The 14717-nt window shown below is 65.0% G+C and overlaps 1 protein-coding gene across 5 annotated transcripts in view; it reads left to right on the top strand.

The window, feature by feature from the left end:
* Window positions 1-1511: 1511 nt before the first annotated feature.
* The window catches only part of SH3BP2 (SH3 domain binding protein 2), a 25213-nt gene continuing 12007 nt past the window's right edge, over window positions 1512-14717 (top strand). Inside the window, exons 1-3 of one of the 5 annotated variants that reach the window (XM_025051828.1) lie at window positions 5883-6369; window positions 7796-7846; window positions 8348-8399. In XM_025051828.1, the coding sequence (XP_024907596.1) occupies window positions 6324-6369; window positions 7796-7846; window positions 8348-8399 (149 nt within the window). In that variant the 5' untranslated portion in view covers window positions 5883-6323. Of the gene's footprint in view, window positions 2319-5882; window positions 6370-7479; window positions 7847-8347; window positions 8400-9124; window positions 9966-14717 lie in introns of those variants that run through there. The other 4 variants (XM_025051829.1, XM_006919031.3, XM_015594826.2 and 1 more) reach the window with 4 other exon arrangements.

The raw sequence follows: 14717 nt of genomic DNA, 5'->3' as shown, positions 1-14717 counted from the left end.
CACAGGCCCCCCTGGCCCCCGAGGAGGATCTGGGAGGACCTGCCCTGAGCTGGGGTTCCTGCCAGCCGGGTGCTGAGGGGGCAGCTGGCTCAGGGCTGGTCTTAGGTCGCTGGAGGGGACGGCCCCCTCCGGCCTGCTCCGGCCCAGGCCTGAGACCTCCACGTCGATCCACCCACCCACCCGCTTGCCGGCCTGGGCCCCTTCCAGTGGGCCACTCCCAAGAATGGTGCGGGAGGGGTTGTGTGGGACCAGGAAGTGGCCAGGCCGAGGGTCCGGCAGTGTGCCGCTGTGGAGGCTCCGAGGGAGAGGCAGGGAGGGTGGGGGTCGGGCCCAGGGCGAGGGAGCGTTTGAGCAGGGGCTAGTTTGTTTTCCAAGCTCCGTCTGGGGTCCGTCCCAGAGACCCCAGCCCCTGAAGCAGTGGCTGAGGAGGCTTGGGCGAGACCTGTGGGAGGGCTGGGCCTGCGTGGGGGAGGGGTCAGCTGACCAGGGTGGTGTCCGTGACCGCCACGGAGTGGCCATTAGGGCCAGGGTTGCAGAGCTGGCGAGACGGAGGAGCGCTGCCTGGTGTGCCGACTCTGCCCCCACCCCTGTCTTCTCTGCTGGCTTTTTTTGGCCAATAGTGCTGTGACCCCATGGCTGTCTCCCTGGGAAGGGGTGGTGTCCCTATAGCACCCACTGAGCCATGCCTGCCTCCCCACCCAGTGCAGCCTGCCCCGGCCCCGTGGCAGGCCCCCGGCCAGGGGGAGTCCTCAGGGGCCGGCTCTCGGAAGCTTGGTTCCCAGCTTTGCTGACCTCCAGAAGCCACCCAGCCTGTGGGATCCTCGGTTACACCACCAGATGAGAGCGTTCGCCCTGTGCATGATGGCCCTGAGGTGGCCCCTCCGGGCTGGTGGCAGGGCTGGGGGGCGCTTTGCCTGGGGGGTCTGATGGTCCGGGACCCCCGTGCCAGGGGTGGGGTGTGGGGCTCTGGGCAGGTGGGAGAGCCCGGGTCATGGGGCTCACACAGGCTGAGGCTGCGGTGGCTATGGGCCCAGCCTGGAGTCCCCAGGGAGCTGTGGCGCTGAGTGTCCACCAGAGGCCCTCTTCTCCAGCCCTGTCCTGGGCTCCGTGCCCCGTCAGACCACCTGGGGACACCTGACGCCTCACTGCGGGACATCAGCAGGTGTCTTGGGGTGAACTGAGCTGAGACCAAAGGTCAGGCGAGAGTTTGTCGGGTGGGGAAGATTGTCGAGGTGTCTGATGGGATTGAGCAGCGACCAGGAGAGGGCCTTGACCTCGAGACTGAGCACAGTCACCTTCGAGAGTGAGCTGAGACCAAAGGTCAGGCGAGAGTTTGTCGGGTAGGGAAGATTGTCGAGGTGTCTGATGGGGTTGAGCAGCGACCAGGAGAGGGCCTTGACCTTGAGACTGAGCACAGTCACCTTCGAGAGTCACTTCTCTGCTGTGGCTGGACCGGGGCTCAGAGGAAGCAGGGGCTGGGGCGAGGGATGGGAGGGGCGGCGGAGTGCAGGGAGCCTCCAGACCACTGGCCTTGGAAAGTGGGCCGTGGGCAGGACGGCAGGCTGGGCGGATGAAGAGTCCTTCCTGCCCGCCGCCCGCTTCTTCCTGTCTCGTGCCCTGTCTGTCGGGAGCTGGGCACAGGCCGTACCGGGAGTGGCAGGGGAGGCGGCGGCCGGGCCCCTTTCCCGCCAGCCCAGGCCCGCTGCCAGAGGCTTCTCCGCACTGGGCCGGCGAACAATGGGGCAGTGTGAGGGTGCCTGGGAACGGTCAGGCCAGCCAGGCCCCCCGTGGGCCCGTGCCGAGGGGCGAGGACGGGGCCAGTGGCCATGAGTCATCTGGTCCAGCGCCGAGGCCCGGGTCCCCAGACCGGGAGGAACACGCTGCTCTCAGTGACCCAGCCGGCCGGCGGCCTGCCCCGGCTTCCCGCTTCTGCCCTGCCGTCCGCCTCTTCCTGGTCCTCTCCCTCACTCCCTCCTCCTCGGCCTGTCTCTGTCCCCTGCCTCCGCGAGCCAGAGACTCAGGCCTGGGAGCTGCCTGCTCCCCAGGGCCCTGCCTGCCGCGGCCCAGGCACAGGGGCTGGCCCGTGGCCTGGGTGCCGCTCTCCAGGCCTGCGGGCGACCCCAGTCAGGTAGCCAGCGAGAGGACAAGACCCGGCCCAGATGTGCCACCTCCTGAGGCCAACCTAAAACTGACTCAGGAATAAAAGATGGCCCCAAGTAAAAGACCGTGCGATCAAAACCTCGGTAAAAATTAATCGAGTGTCAAAGAAGAAAAATGCTGGCGAACAGCTCGCCGATGTCGACATCAGGCACAAACGGGTAAGTGGAGTAAACATGAGGCACCTACCCCGAGGACGCTGGAGCCAGTGGACGGGCAGGGACGCTGCGGTGCCGACGGTGGCCTGAGGGCTCGCGGCTGGTGGCGGGTGGGCAAGAGGCCAGAGCCCCCGACGGATGATACACCTGGTCCCCGGGCAGTCAGACCCCTGGCCAGGGGAGCCCAGCAGGCGCCGTACGTGCTGGCCCTGGGTCAGGAGCCCCGACCCGGTGAGATGCTGTGAAGTGCCCAGGAGCCGTGTGCCCTGCGGGGGCCACCGTGGCCCGGGAGACAGGAAGGAGACAGTAGTGGAACAGAGGGCAGAGCCGCCGAGGCCACCGCTGCCTCAGAGGTCGAGGCCGGTGTCCCCGGTGGCCCCCCCCGGGACGCCCCGGCAGGTGGCTGCCAGTGTGGAGGGCGCGCACAGCAGACAGCAGGTGTCCGCACAGTGTGCTTGTCCTGGCTGACCTCTGGCCTCTGCCCTTGGCTCCCACGAGGACCAGTGGGGCCGGATCTCTCTGGCCGCCTCTTCCACCCCCACCCCAGCACGAGCTTCATGGCCTCAGTATCCCCACCACGTTCCCTCGTCACCTCACTGGGCTCTAGGGCGAGCAGGGCGCCCTCCACTCCCAGGGTCCCTGGGACCCAGCGCTGGGCCCGGCGCCGTGGCGGAGTCCCAGTGAGCTGCTTCCTTTGGTCCTCAGGGTGCTATCACCAACAAGCCCATGCGGGCGATGAGAAAGCGAGGCTCAGGGAGTGAAGTGACTTGTGGCAGGTCCCCAGTGCAAGGGAGAGGAGCTGGGGCTGGAGCCCGGGCCTGCACGGTGCCCTGGCCTGGGAGCTCGGCCCAGGTGATCAGCCCAGGTGATCAGGTCCGAGCCCATCCATGCCCAGCGGGGTGCGTGGCCCTGACCAGATGCTGGAATGGACCCGCCTCTGCCCCTCCTGTCTGAAGCACTTGCTGCCTCCTGCCCTGACCCCAGGCCCTTTGCACAAGCTGTTCCTGATCCAAGATACTTTCCACACGCTCTCCCTGCTTGGCCACTTCATGTGGAAGATTCTTCCCAGAACGCTGGCTGATGTGTCACCATGTCTGGGCGAAACGGTTGTCACGAGGACGTGAGTCAGAGGTGGCTGCCTCCCCCGCAGACTGGGAGCCCCAGATGGAGGGCGAGGCCAGCTGGGGTTCCGGGGTGAAGGGTGTGGTGTCTGCCGGCAGGTGGCAGCGCCCTGACTGCCTCCAGCACCGGAGTCTGGGAGTTGGGGTCATACTGTGTGTGGCACAGACAGGCCCCACAGCTCCCGCCCCGCCCCGCCCCGCCCAGCGATGGGCAACGTGCCGACCTCTGGCCTCAGCGTGTCAGCTGCCCAGTGGGTAGGGTCTTCCTCGTGTCAGGGACACTTGAGCCTCTGTCCACACAGCCTGGCACTTCTCACAGTGCTGAGCCCAGCAGCCCAGGGACAGCCTGCGTTCGTGATGGGGAAACTGAGGCCAGGTTCTGCATCTTTGCCAGAGCTTGTTCCAGGGTGAGCACCAGACCCACCCCCAGCCTTGCCCTGAGCAGCGGCGAGTGGGCTCGGTCTGGGGCCCGTGGCCGGCAGAGTCTCCTGACCCGACTCCCTGTGGGCTCTGGGGGTAAGGTCAGGACAGAGGCCAGCTCCGAGTGCAGGAGGACGGGCCGGCACATGCCCGTATCTCCGCTTGGCGTGGCCGCCCCGTGTGCCCTTCCCCGCAGAGCCCAGAGCCGACCTCCAGCTGCCCTCTGGGTGGAAGCCGTGTCCTTCCCACGGGTAGGCCCTCGGGCACCTCTGCCTTCTGCCCCTCTGAGGAGGCTTGGTAGGAAATGGGTGGGATGGCCCCGGGCCCTGGGTCACAGGGCCAATGCTGGCTGGGTGGCCAGGGCTGCGGCCCGCTCAGCCTCACCTTCCTGGTCCAGAGAGCAAAGGTTCACCTTTGGGCAGCTGAGGACTGAGTGGGCTACACAGTAACACTGAAGAGACGTTCTGGGGTGGGCTTCCTGCCCCTGCCCCAGCCCAGTGGCTCGGTCCTCCTGTCACCAGAGGTGACAGAAGGAAGGAAAGTGCCCCCAGCCTTCACGATCGCCCTGCCTTGGCATCCGCAGGTGGAGATGGTGGCAGCCTCCGCTCCTGAGGGGACCGGCCCCAGCCCCTGTCTGGCTGGGGAGGCAGGCCAGGTGCTCAGTGAGCCTGCGCTGCGTGGGCTGGAGTGGTCTCGTGGCCCACGTGCCGAGCACAGTGGCCGCGGGGAGAGGGAGAGGCTGGGCAGCTGCTTTGGGGAAGTCCTGCTCTCTGGGGGTTCTTGTCTGTAGCTGGGTCAGTCTCACTGACTTCAGAGGGGAGGTCGGGCCCCTTCTGGGTGTCCTGGCAAAGGCGCTTAACAGACTTCTGCCCGCCACATCCCCTGGGCTCCTGCGGGGTCAGCTGCGTGGGCAGCCTGGGCTCAGCTGCTGGAGCTCTGGGGTTTGCGGTCTGGGTACCCCACCTGCTCTGCCGGTGAAGGCTGCTGGCCTTGCTTTGTGGGCAAGGACACTGAGACTGGAGGGGGTCAAGGGCTTGGCTGAGGTCACTTCGGGGCGGCAGAGCCGGGCGGCTGTCGTGCAGCCAGAACTCCTCCCCACCAGGGTTGGGAATTAGGAGCGCTTGGGGGCAAGGGGAGTGGTTTAGTTCAGCAAAGACACCCCATGAGCTGGACTGTGGAGTTGGGGTTGTCCAGCTAGTGGGGTGGACGCCAACCGTCCGTGCTGCAGGAGGTACCCAGTGCATGCCAGGCACACTGCCGGGGACGGGCACGTGGGGCGGAGCCAACGTCGAGGGAGGCGCAGGCTGGCATCAGACAGATGGAAAAAGCGGCAGTGGGAGACCCCAGGAGCTGGGGGGCCCTGCACGTGGGCGGGGCCTGCATGGGAGGACGGCAGGGGCTCTGTATGCAGGCAGTGGGGTCCAGCCCCGAGGCAGTGCGGGCTGGACGAGGGGCCGAGGAGCAGAAAGGATGGCGGTCCAGGTCGACTAATCCGCGGAGGGCAAGCGTGTCTGTCACCTCCCCTCGGTGGAATGCTGCTCAGGAGGTGGCCGCGGTGGGCCGGAGGGCTCCGGGGTCTAGCCCTCCCATTCCCGACGTGGCCGTGATGATGCTGTTGCCGGCGGAAACCGGGGGCCAGGTGGCCCCGGAGTGACCCTGACTACCAGCCATGCTGGGGGGCCTTGGGACAGCACCCCCCGGGACCTGTCAGCCCCACTCTTCAGAGGAGAAAACACAGGCCCAGCGGGCCGCAGGGCTGGAGGGGCCTGGCCTGTCCCCAGGGAAGCCTGCACTCTGCCCACTGCCCCGTCCTGCCAGCCAAGGTCATACAGCTGGGCCAGCGTCTCATGGCAGCAGATGTGGACAGATTCCGCTCTCGAGCGTGGCACCCTGTACCCTGTGCAGGGCCTGGGGCCTCGGGGTGCCCAGGTTGGCTGTGGTGCAGGGCCATGAGCCTCTTCAGGCGGGTGGGGCATCCGTGGGGAGGGGCCGGGAACACAGGGGTGGGCCCACGCAGCAGCACTCAGGAGAGTTTTCTCAAGTTATCAGAAGGTGGAGCCTTGTCAGAGTCATGAAGAACTGAAGTGTGAATCCTGAAATGCCTCTGCTGGTTTGTGGTTTGAGGCAGGAGCGACACAGGCCAGCAACTCTGGAGGCCCGCCCGCCCCCCAGGCCCACCCGCTGCTCACCACGGCTTGTCTCCGCGGACAGGGACCCCGCCGGCCTGGGGCCCCGGCCAGCCCTCCTCCCTCCCGACACGGCCGCCGCCTCCGGGGCCGGCTCTGTCCAGGGCTCTGCTGGGGGGCTCTGCTGGTGTGGCCTGACTCCGAGGGCCAGCCCTGCTCCGAGGCGTGAGTGAGGCTGCCGCCTGCGGAGCGTCTGCTGAAGCAGAGACAGCGGCCGGGGGGAGGATGCCCTCGGAGCGCCGCGGGGCGGGCAGGGCATCGGGGACGAGTCCTCTGTGGGGATGGAGCTCGAGCGCCGGGGGCCCCAGAGCAGAACCCCCTCCCCAGGTTAGCCATCACCCGCAGAACCCCAGGCCCTTTCCTGCACTTCTCCTAACTCGCTTCGGCCTCGGACAACGAGTGGCCAGACTGCCTCGGCCTCCATCCCGGGCAGCCAGAGAAGCCCCCGGGCGCCTCCTAGAGCCCAGCACACCTCCGTCTTCTGCGGACGGGGACGCTGGCCGGCTCCAGCGCAGAGGTCCTGGGGCACGGGTGGGCCTCGGCCGCAGGCATGCTGGCCGTCAGTTCTAGCGGAGGACCAGGCTTCACCCTGGCTCTGAGCGACGGTCCAGGCATGTGCTGGTTACAGCCTCGCCGCGGGTTTGGCTGTGCGTGTGGACAGGACACTGAACCCACTTGTCCATCCATTGGTCTGTCTCCTGGCCCACAGCAGGGCCCATGCGGAGTGCTGGGGACACACAGGTGGTGAAGCTGGTGGGCGGGGCTGTGCCACTGACTTGCAGATTTTGGGGCAGGGGCGAGGTTCTAGATGGTTCTGTTCTTAAAGCATAAGGGGGTGTTTGTTGGAGACAGTCACTTTCCGGGCAGAGCAGATTGTATGTTCTGGGACAGGCACATGGTCCTGGAGAGTGACAGGGCCCAGAGCAGGTAGCAGGGGCCAGATCCCCACTCTGAGCCAGGTCGCCGGCATGCCCCTACTCAGGGGCCTGACTTAGCCAAGGGAGGGCTGGCTGGGGTGTGAACAGATGCCAGGGTGCAGACCCGCAGGAGTGGCAGGTGTGGGCCTGTGGGGGTGTCTGACTCCGTGCTGGGCGGGGTGGGAGGTGTTGAGCCAGGCCTGAGCCGGGCTGTGGACATCCAGGGAGGCCAGCTCAGCTTTGCCCCATCCAGCTGGGTGCCCACTGGGCGCTGCCCGCAGGGCTAGCCTCTTCCCGCACGACAGGCCAAGGACTTGAGATGGATGTGAGTGGAAGCCTGCGTTGCGTCTTGGGGAGGACTTTGGCGAGTTCCCATGTGTGTGTGTATAGTTTCCCACGGCAGCTGCAACAAAGCGCCACATGCTGGGGGCTTAAAACAGCAGAAATTTACCTCTCACAGCTCTTGCAAGTCCGAGATCAGGGGCTCTGGAGGACCCCTCCCCCCCCCCCCCCCGCCGCCTCTTCCAGCCCCGGCGACGGCCGGCAACCCTCGGCTCCCTCGGCTTGTGGCTGCGTCACTCCGATCTCATGTCACCTGCCTTGTCTTCTCTTCTGTCTTCTACGAGGCCACTTGCCACTGGATTTAGGACCCACCTGGCAAATCCAGGATGAGATTCTTAATTTAATTACACACGTAAAAGCCTTTTTCCAAATGAAGTCACGTTCACAGTTCCCTGGGGATCAGAACTTGGCTCTATCTCCTTGGGGATCCCCATTCAGCCCACTACGCCGGGTGACCCTGCCCTCTGGGCCCCCTGGTCCCTCTGTCCCACCAGGTGGGGCCCAGTGCCGAGTCCTCGGGGAGACCTGGAGCCCTGAGCTGGAAGGTGGGTTGCAGCCCCATGGTCTGAGAGAAGAATGAGTTTGGGGGTGGGGAGCTGGGCAGGTGGATCTTCGGGCTGACCATGGTGGCCGGGGCCCCATGGGACGGCCGGTGCGTCTCATTTTGAGAGCTTGAGGCTTTCTCCAGAGGGGGTGCCAGCCTCACCCGGGCTCAGCACCCGCCCTGAGTCCAGCAGCCCCTCCTTAGCACCTTCAGTGCCTGAGTCACCCCTGAAGGTGGCAGGTGGGCACCGGGCTGGGCACGGGGGTCTCTGGGTGCCTGTGGGAGAGCGGGGGCCGGGGTTCCCAAGGACATGGTTCCAGTCCCCACGCCTCCGTTTCCTGGCCATCAGCACAGCCAGTGGTCCTCTCTGGACCACAGTGTCCTCACGATCAGCACGGGTGCGGTCAGGAACGGCAGCGCGGTGCCGGGTGTTTGCCTCGCTCCTGCGTGGGCTGCAGACCCCAGGAGCCCAGAGTGAAAGGTTCCTTCCCTGTTTTTTCAGGCCGACCCTTTGCCCCCTGCCCGGCCCTGCTGTCTGGCTTCCAGCCACCCTGGTAAGTGGGAACATGGCATCCCGCATGGTGGGGCAGTCCCTCGGCACTTTTAGGCACCGGCCCTGGGGAGCAGATACCAGAGCTGCCCAGTGCAGGGACCCCAGCCACACCCTAGCCAGCACCGTCTGTCTTCTCATGGCTAGCTTTCTCCCGAAGGCATGGTCTGCCCTCGGCCACCCGAGGACGCAAAGGTTGGCACAGCGGGGGCTCCCGGGTGGCTGAGCCCACCCAGAGGACCACTCAGACACAAAAGCCTCAGCTCCTCGCCTTCCGGGATGTCTGTGGCCCCGAGCTGGCCCCCAGGTGGCACGGGGACTTGGCAGAGGCCTCTAGCCTGGGGGCTACCCTCCTCCAGTGCCCCAGCATGCAGGTATGTGGCCGGCTGGGTAGCTGGCACAACTGCTTATGGGGGCTGTGCCCTAGGAAACCCCGTGGATGAGACTAGTCCTTTGCAACTCCCAGGTGCCCTGTGGCCTGTCACCCTCAAATCCTGCCATCGAGGTAGCCCCAGAGCACTCTTTACTCTGGCTGATCCTACCTGGGATGGATATGACCTTGAGACCCAAGGGTGGGGGAGCGGCAAGGGGTGTGGGGTCTCAGCGCTGAAGGGCCTGGGCTTGAAGCCCTGCTCTCCAGCTTCCTGACTGGATCTGGGAAGGGGAGGGAGCTGGGCGTGGCGGGCCAGAGCGGGCCTGGGCATCAGCATTCTGGGCGGGACCCAGGGCGAGGCCCAGGGCGGGGCCAGGAGTGAGGGAGCTGTCTTCGGTCTTCAGTCTTCGGCACCCAGGTCATAAGTGCTGTCTAGCAAGCCCGCGTTCGCCGCGGCTGCGTCTAATGCGGGAGAGCAGGCGGGAGGGTGATGGGGACATGCCTGGGCCCGGGCTTGGAGCCTGTGTCTTGGTCCCTTGGTGTCAGAGGGCAGAGAGGTGACCACCTGAAAGGTTCCTGGTGCAAGAGGCATAGCCCCTCTGTGTGGCCCCCGAGGGCAGAGCCAGCTGTCCTGTTTGTGGTGCTGGAGGGAGCACTGTGGGGGGTGGTGAGCTCCCCGTGGGGGGTGGAAGCACCAGGCTTCTCAGTGGGCGGAGGTTGGGCCTAACGCCCTGACCCTGAGGGGCGTCAGTGGTTTGCTAGGGAGAAGCCAAGTATGTAGAGGTGGCCACGGAGGGACCTGTGGGAGGCTTCCTCCCAGGGGACAGAGCTGGGCTCTCCCAGGGGCCTGGAGAGCTTCAGTCCCTGACCACGGAGGGGCCGGAAGCAGGGGCTGCTAAAGCCCAGCAGGCCGCAACTGGGCCTTGGGACTCACGGGGCGGCAGGCAGGAAGTGTCGGCTCCCGGGGCTGCCCGGGCTCCGGCAACAGGAAGTCCCGGGGGAGAGGAAGCCCCGGTGGCCTCGGGCTCCAGATGCAGCAGGGCCAGGCTTCGGGCTGCGCAGGGGCGGCTGCCTGTGGGATGTGGTCCGCGGCCCCGACCCGTGGTCTCTGAGCCACATGGCCGCACTGGGCCCCGGGACGCCTGTCCCCAGCCCAGCGCCAGGCAGCAGAGCTATGTGCTGGGTCTGTGCCATCAGGTCAGTGGGGTTTTCTGCATCGGTTCTCAGGAGGCGGCGACAGCCCGGTGCCTGCAGAACCACCTGCGAGGCCCTCCGTGGGAGCTGGGGCCCTCGATGGGGTCACAGCGGGGGCTCATGGGTCCCTGAGCGCTCAGCCTGAAGCTGGCGGGGGCTGGGGGGCCGGAGCCTGCTTCCTGGGGCGAGGGCCCAGGTCGGAGGGAGCCTCCTGCCATACGCCCTGACGGGGTGGCCTTGGCGTGTGGGGCCTGGCCCAAACGTGTGTGCGCGCGTCGCGTGTGAGCGTGTGACTGCGTGAGTGTGAATGTGTGTGTGAACGTGAATGTGTGCGGGTGTGCGGGTGTGCTGAGGGGCAGCAGAGCCGTGTGACCTCTCGCTGCCTGCCCAAGGAGCGCGGTGCTCGGGGGGCCTGGCACGGAGTGAGGAGCTGGGGTGTCGGGACCCGCCGGCAGCTGGGCTCGCCCTGCGAAGCCTGGCCGGTGGCCCTCCCTCTGGCCTGGCGGGTCCCTGGCCTTCGTAGATTTTTGGTTTTGATTCTTTCGTAGACAGAGATTCTGGGAAGAGGAAGGGGAGGGAAAGTGAAAGGGGAGAGCGAATGAGCTGGCGGGGAGGCGCTGGGCCCCCCACCCCACCCCCCGCCCCCGCCCGAGTGCCCTCTGCGTGCCAGTGCCAGACCGTGCCAGTGCCAGACGGGCCGTGGCTGCGCCCACTGGGAGCGAGCACTCCCCCCGACTGGCTGCGTGACTGGGTGAGTTATTCAGCTTCTCTGACCCTCGGCGTCTTGGTCGGTGATGTGGAGGTGACACCGGTTCTCGCCTTGGAGGGTGTTGGGGCGATGGCACGACATGTCCCCGAGCAGCACAGAGCTGGCCCGCGGTGAGCGTCCCGGAGCCCCCCCCGGCCTCAGCGTCCCAGCCTGTGAAATGGGAGTAAAGCCCCGAACTGGCGTGACTTCAGGTCACGTGGAGCTTGGCGTTGGGCCGGTGTGGGCTAGGGGTGGAGGCGATTCTGACCTGTGTCCAAGCTGCCCGCCCAGGGCACGGGGGCCACCCATGCAGGTTCCTGTTAGCCGCTGGAGCCTGTGCGTGTGTGCGTGTGAGCGAGTGAATGAGTGTGTACACATGTGTGACTGGGTGTGCACGTGTGTGAACAAGTATGCGGTGTGAGCGGGTGCACGTATGGGTGTGCATGGGAGTGAGCGTGTATGGGTGAGTGTATGAGTATATGTGAGTATGGGTGTGTATGAGTGTGTGCTTTCGTATGAGTATGAGTGTGTAAGTGCATGCATGAGTACGATGAGTGTGTGGATAACTACATCGGGGGGCCTGGCCTAGCCCAGCCCCACTGCACCCCGTGACTTCCACAAACGAGCCTGCCTGGTCACCACTGACAGGAACCCCTGACACTGCGGTCACGCGAGACGCCAGCTCCCTCGCCACAGCCGGGGCCGTGTCTGCAGGTGTCAGGGAGGAGAGCCCGCAGGAGCCCAGCCCTCCGGGCCCACACCCGCGCACACCCGTGCACACACACTGGTACGCGTGCAGAACCCACATTCGAGCTGTGTAGCTGTCGCACACATCCTGTCTGCATGCCTGTGACCCTGACCGGTGGGCAGACCCGCAGCTCACACGTGGGCCCGTGCATTGATGACCACCCCACTCCCCCAGAGCACACAGCCCCACGGCAGCGGGGACCACAGAGCCTGCACTTTGTGGGAGTTGGTGGCAGCTGTCTGTGGGATGGAACTGTTTCCGCCTGCCTGCTCTGCCCCCACCCTGTACCTCGGGTCACCTGGACCAGTCTCAACTTTGAGAGAAGGAGGAGGATGAGCACAGAGCAGACACCGAGAGTCTATCCATAGCACCTGCCTTTTCTAGTGCAAACGTGTGCACACATACCTGCTGCAAGGGCTCACGGAGCCCAGCAGCCACCACCAGGCCGGCCAGCCGACACCGACCTGTGTCCCCAGAACGTGTGTGTCCAGGCAGCCCCTCTGAGCTCACAGCGCAGCAAGCCTGGAAGTGAGCGCGGACTCTGCTGCCGGCTTCCTGGGTGACCTCAGGCCTCCGAAGGCGGGCGTATCGCTGTGCTGCTGGGTGTCGGGACACTGAGGGGCAGATTCTCAGTGCCCACAGTAAACCGGAGGAGGAGGAGGCCCAGTGGTGGACGGGCCTGGCGGGATCTGAACCTAGGTCTCCGGCACTGTCCCTGACAGCTTTCGCCAGGTGGCTCAGTGGGCATGGTGAGGGGGCCCCACGGGGCTCTGTCCCTGCTGATAAGGGGACTGAGGCTTCCTGCACTGAGCTGGCCGGAAGGCCTTTGGGGGCCCCTGAGGTGAATAGAGGTTAACCATTAGGTCACTGGGGCTGGGGTGATGCCATGGGCACTGAGGCACACAGTAGGGAGGCCAGGCAGGCCAGGAGTGTGGGCGCCCCTTGAAGACTCCCCTCAACTTCCCTGGGCTCCAGTAGAGCTGGTATCTGTGAGCTGGGCCGAAAGTCCCCAAAAGCTATGTGGTTACCTTGGCTACCACGACCTGTCATCGTCCTCACCCTCGGCTACCACTTCCCCCTTTCTGCCCCAGCCTGGCCTGGCACTGGCCTTCTGGTCGGGTGCCAGCCCACCTAGCTCACCCACTGGCGCAGGGCAGGGCCAGTGGTGGCCAGAGGATATTGGGGTGTCAGGATGGGCTTCCCTTTGGGGGTCCGTCCTGTGGAGAGAGGGGCTGCGGATGTCGGCATCTGTCCCTGGAGTTTGGCTAGTCCCAGGGGAGGCGAAGGCAGAGCACAGCCTGGCCCCATCACAGCCCATCCTCCCCACCCAGAGTCAGTCAGTGGCCACCTAGGAGCCCTCATCGCGCCCACAGAGGGATGGTGGCCAGGTGAAAGTGAGGCCCTCGCAGGCCTGAGCCTGCCTGGCCATCGAGCCGAACGGGAGTGGGGATGTGGGCCACCTTGACTGTTCCCTCAACCTCACCCAGGTGTGGAGCCAGGAGCAGTGGGTTCTGTCCTCAGAGCAGCTGCCCCTGTCCCCGCTCACGTGCCAGGTAGAACCGGAACAGGGGTTCCGTTTCGGCTTCCTGTGCCTTCTATGCAACTGCCGTCCCCAGTGCCCACCAGGGTCAACATTCCGTGCCTCCTTTGGGGCTCCCTGGGTGCCCCCTTTGTGCTGGGCCTGAGCTGGTGAGGATGGGGGACAGTGACAACCTAGTGTGTTTGGTGTTTGGAGGGGCTGTGCTAGCTGCTGGGGGGTGCAGGACTCCTTAGAGAAATAACTCATTTCATTTTCGGATTGTTCCTTGCTAGTATGTAGAAATGTGGCTGAGTTTCGTGTATTAATCTTCTATCCTACCACCAGTCTGAGCTCGTTTATTAGTTCTAATCATTTTTTATGGATTCCTTGGAGTGTTCTATATACATGATAATCTAATCTGTGAAGTTTAACTTTTTCCTTTCCAATCTGGATACCTTTTGTTTCCTTTCCTGGCCTCGTCGAACTGGCTAGAACCTTCGGGACAATGACGAACAGCAGTCGTGAGAGCAGGTGTCCTTGCCTGGTGCTGACCTTAGGGCAAAGCACAGCCTTTCACCAGAGTGTGGTGTGGGCTCTGGGGTTTTCGCAGCCTGTTACCAGGTTGAGGAAGTTTTTTCTTGTTCCTTGTCTGTCGAGTGGTGTTGTTATCATGAAGGATTGCCAAATTTCGTCAAGCGCTTTTTGTTCTGAGATGATCACATGATCTTTGTCCTTTATTCGATTGATCTGATGTATCATACTCACTGAACTGTGAACGTTAAACCAACCTTGTATTCTTGGGTTGAATCCTACCTGGCGTGGTGTACAACCAGTTTGCTGATACTTGGTGAGGATTTCGATGTCCACCGTCATCAGGGATGTTGGTCCGTAGTTTTCTTATGATGTCTTTAGCTTTGGTATCAGGGTGATGCTGGCCTCACATGTGCTAAGTGGAGGGTGGTGGAGGGAATTGAGAGGAGGTGGTGGCCGGCCGCTCGGAGGTGGCGGGTGGAAGGCTGGGAAGAGGAGCCGGTGGCCTTGGACATTGCCAGAGGAGGGACTGGCAAGGGCACTAGGAACAGAGGCTCAGAGGCAGGATGTAGGACTGCAGGGAGCGGTGAAGGCTGGTTGCAGTGGGACGGGGGCCCCTGGAGCTGGCCTGAGGTGGAGGCCAGGACACCAGGGAGGAGAAACCGTGGACAGCTAGGTGGGAGCCGGGCCCTAGTTGTTAGAGCTTCTTTCAGCCGCAGGTGGCTGGTCTGGGTGGCAGCCCACGTGCTGGTGGGAGGTGGAGGCGTCAGAATGCTCGGGAGCCCAGAAAGGGCCTTCGCCAGCCTTTGGCCAGCAGGAGGGTCCCCTGGGAGAGGAGCGCGCATATGCCCAAGCAAGTGGGAGCTGCTGGGGACCAGACTCCTGACCAGGAGGGAGCACGGAGAACAGCAGAGCTGGCCCCGGGGCCTGAGGGCATGCCCGCCTGCAGGGCGCACAGCCAGCTGGACCCACCACAGCCCTCGGAGGCGGAGGCAGGGCGGCCATCGCCCACGTACAGAGGTGGAGACGGGGATTCATTCCCTTTCCCAAGCGCGCCAGCCGTGGGCCTGGGACCCGGGCGCGGGCCGAGGTGGGGCCGCGTTTGCATCGGTAGCTCCTCGGTTCTGTGCGGCACTCTGGACATTCGCTGGCACCCAGTCCTCAGTGGGGCTGATGGGGAAACTGAGGCCCGGCGGACGGGCAGCTCTG

Source organism: Pteropus alecto, unplaced genomic scaffold (assembly GCF_000325575.1).
Source record: "Pteropus alecto unplaced genomic scaffold, ASM32557v1 scaffold5, whole genome shotgun sequence".
In the NCBI taxonomy this organism is placed as follows: Eukaryota; Metazoa; Chordata; class Mammalia; order Chiroptera; family Pteropodidae; genus Pteropus; species Pteropus alecto.
This window is presented reverse-complemented; position numbering and strand designations above follow the sequence as displayed.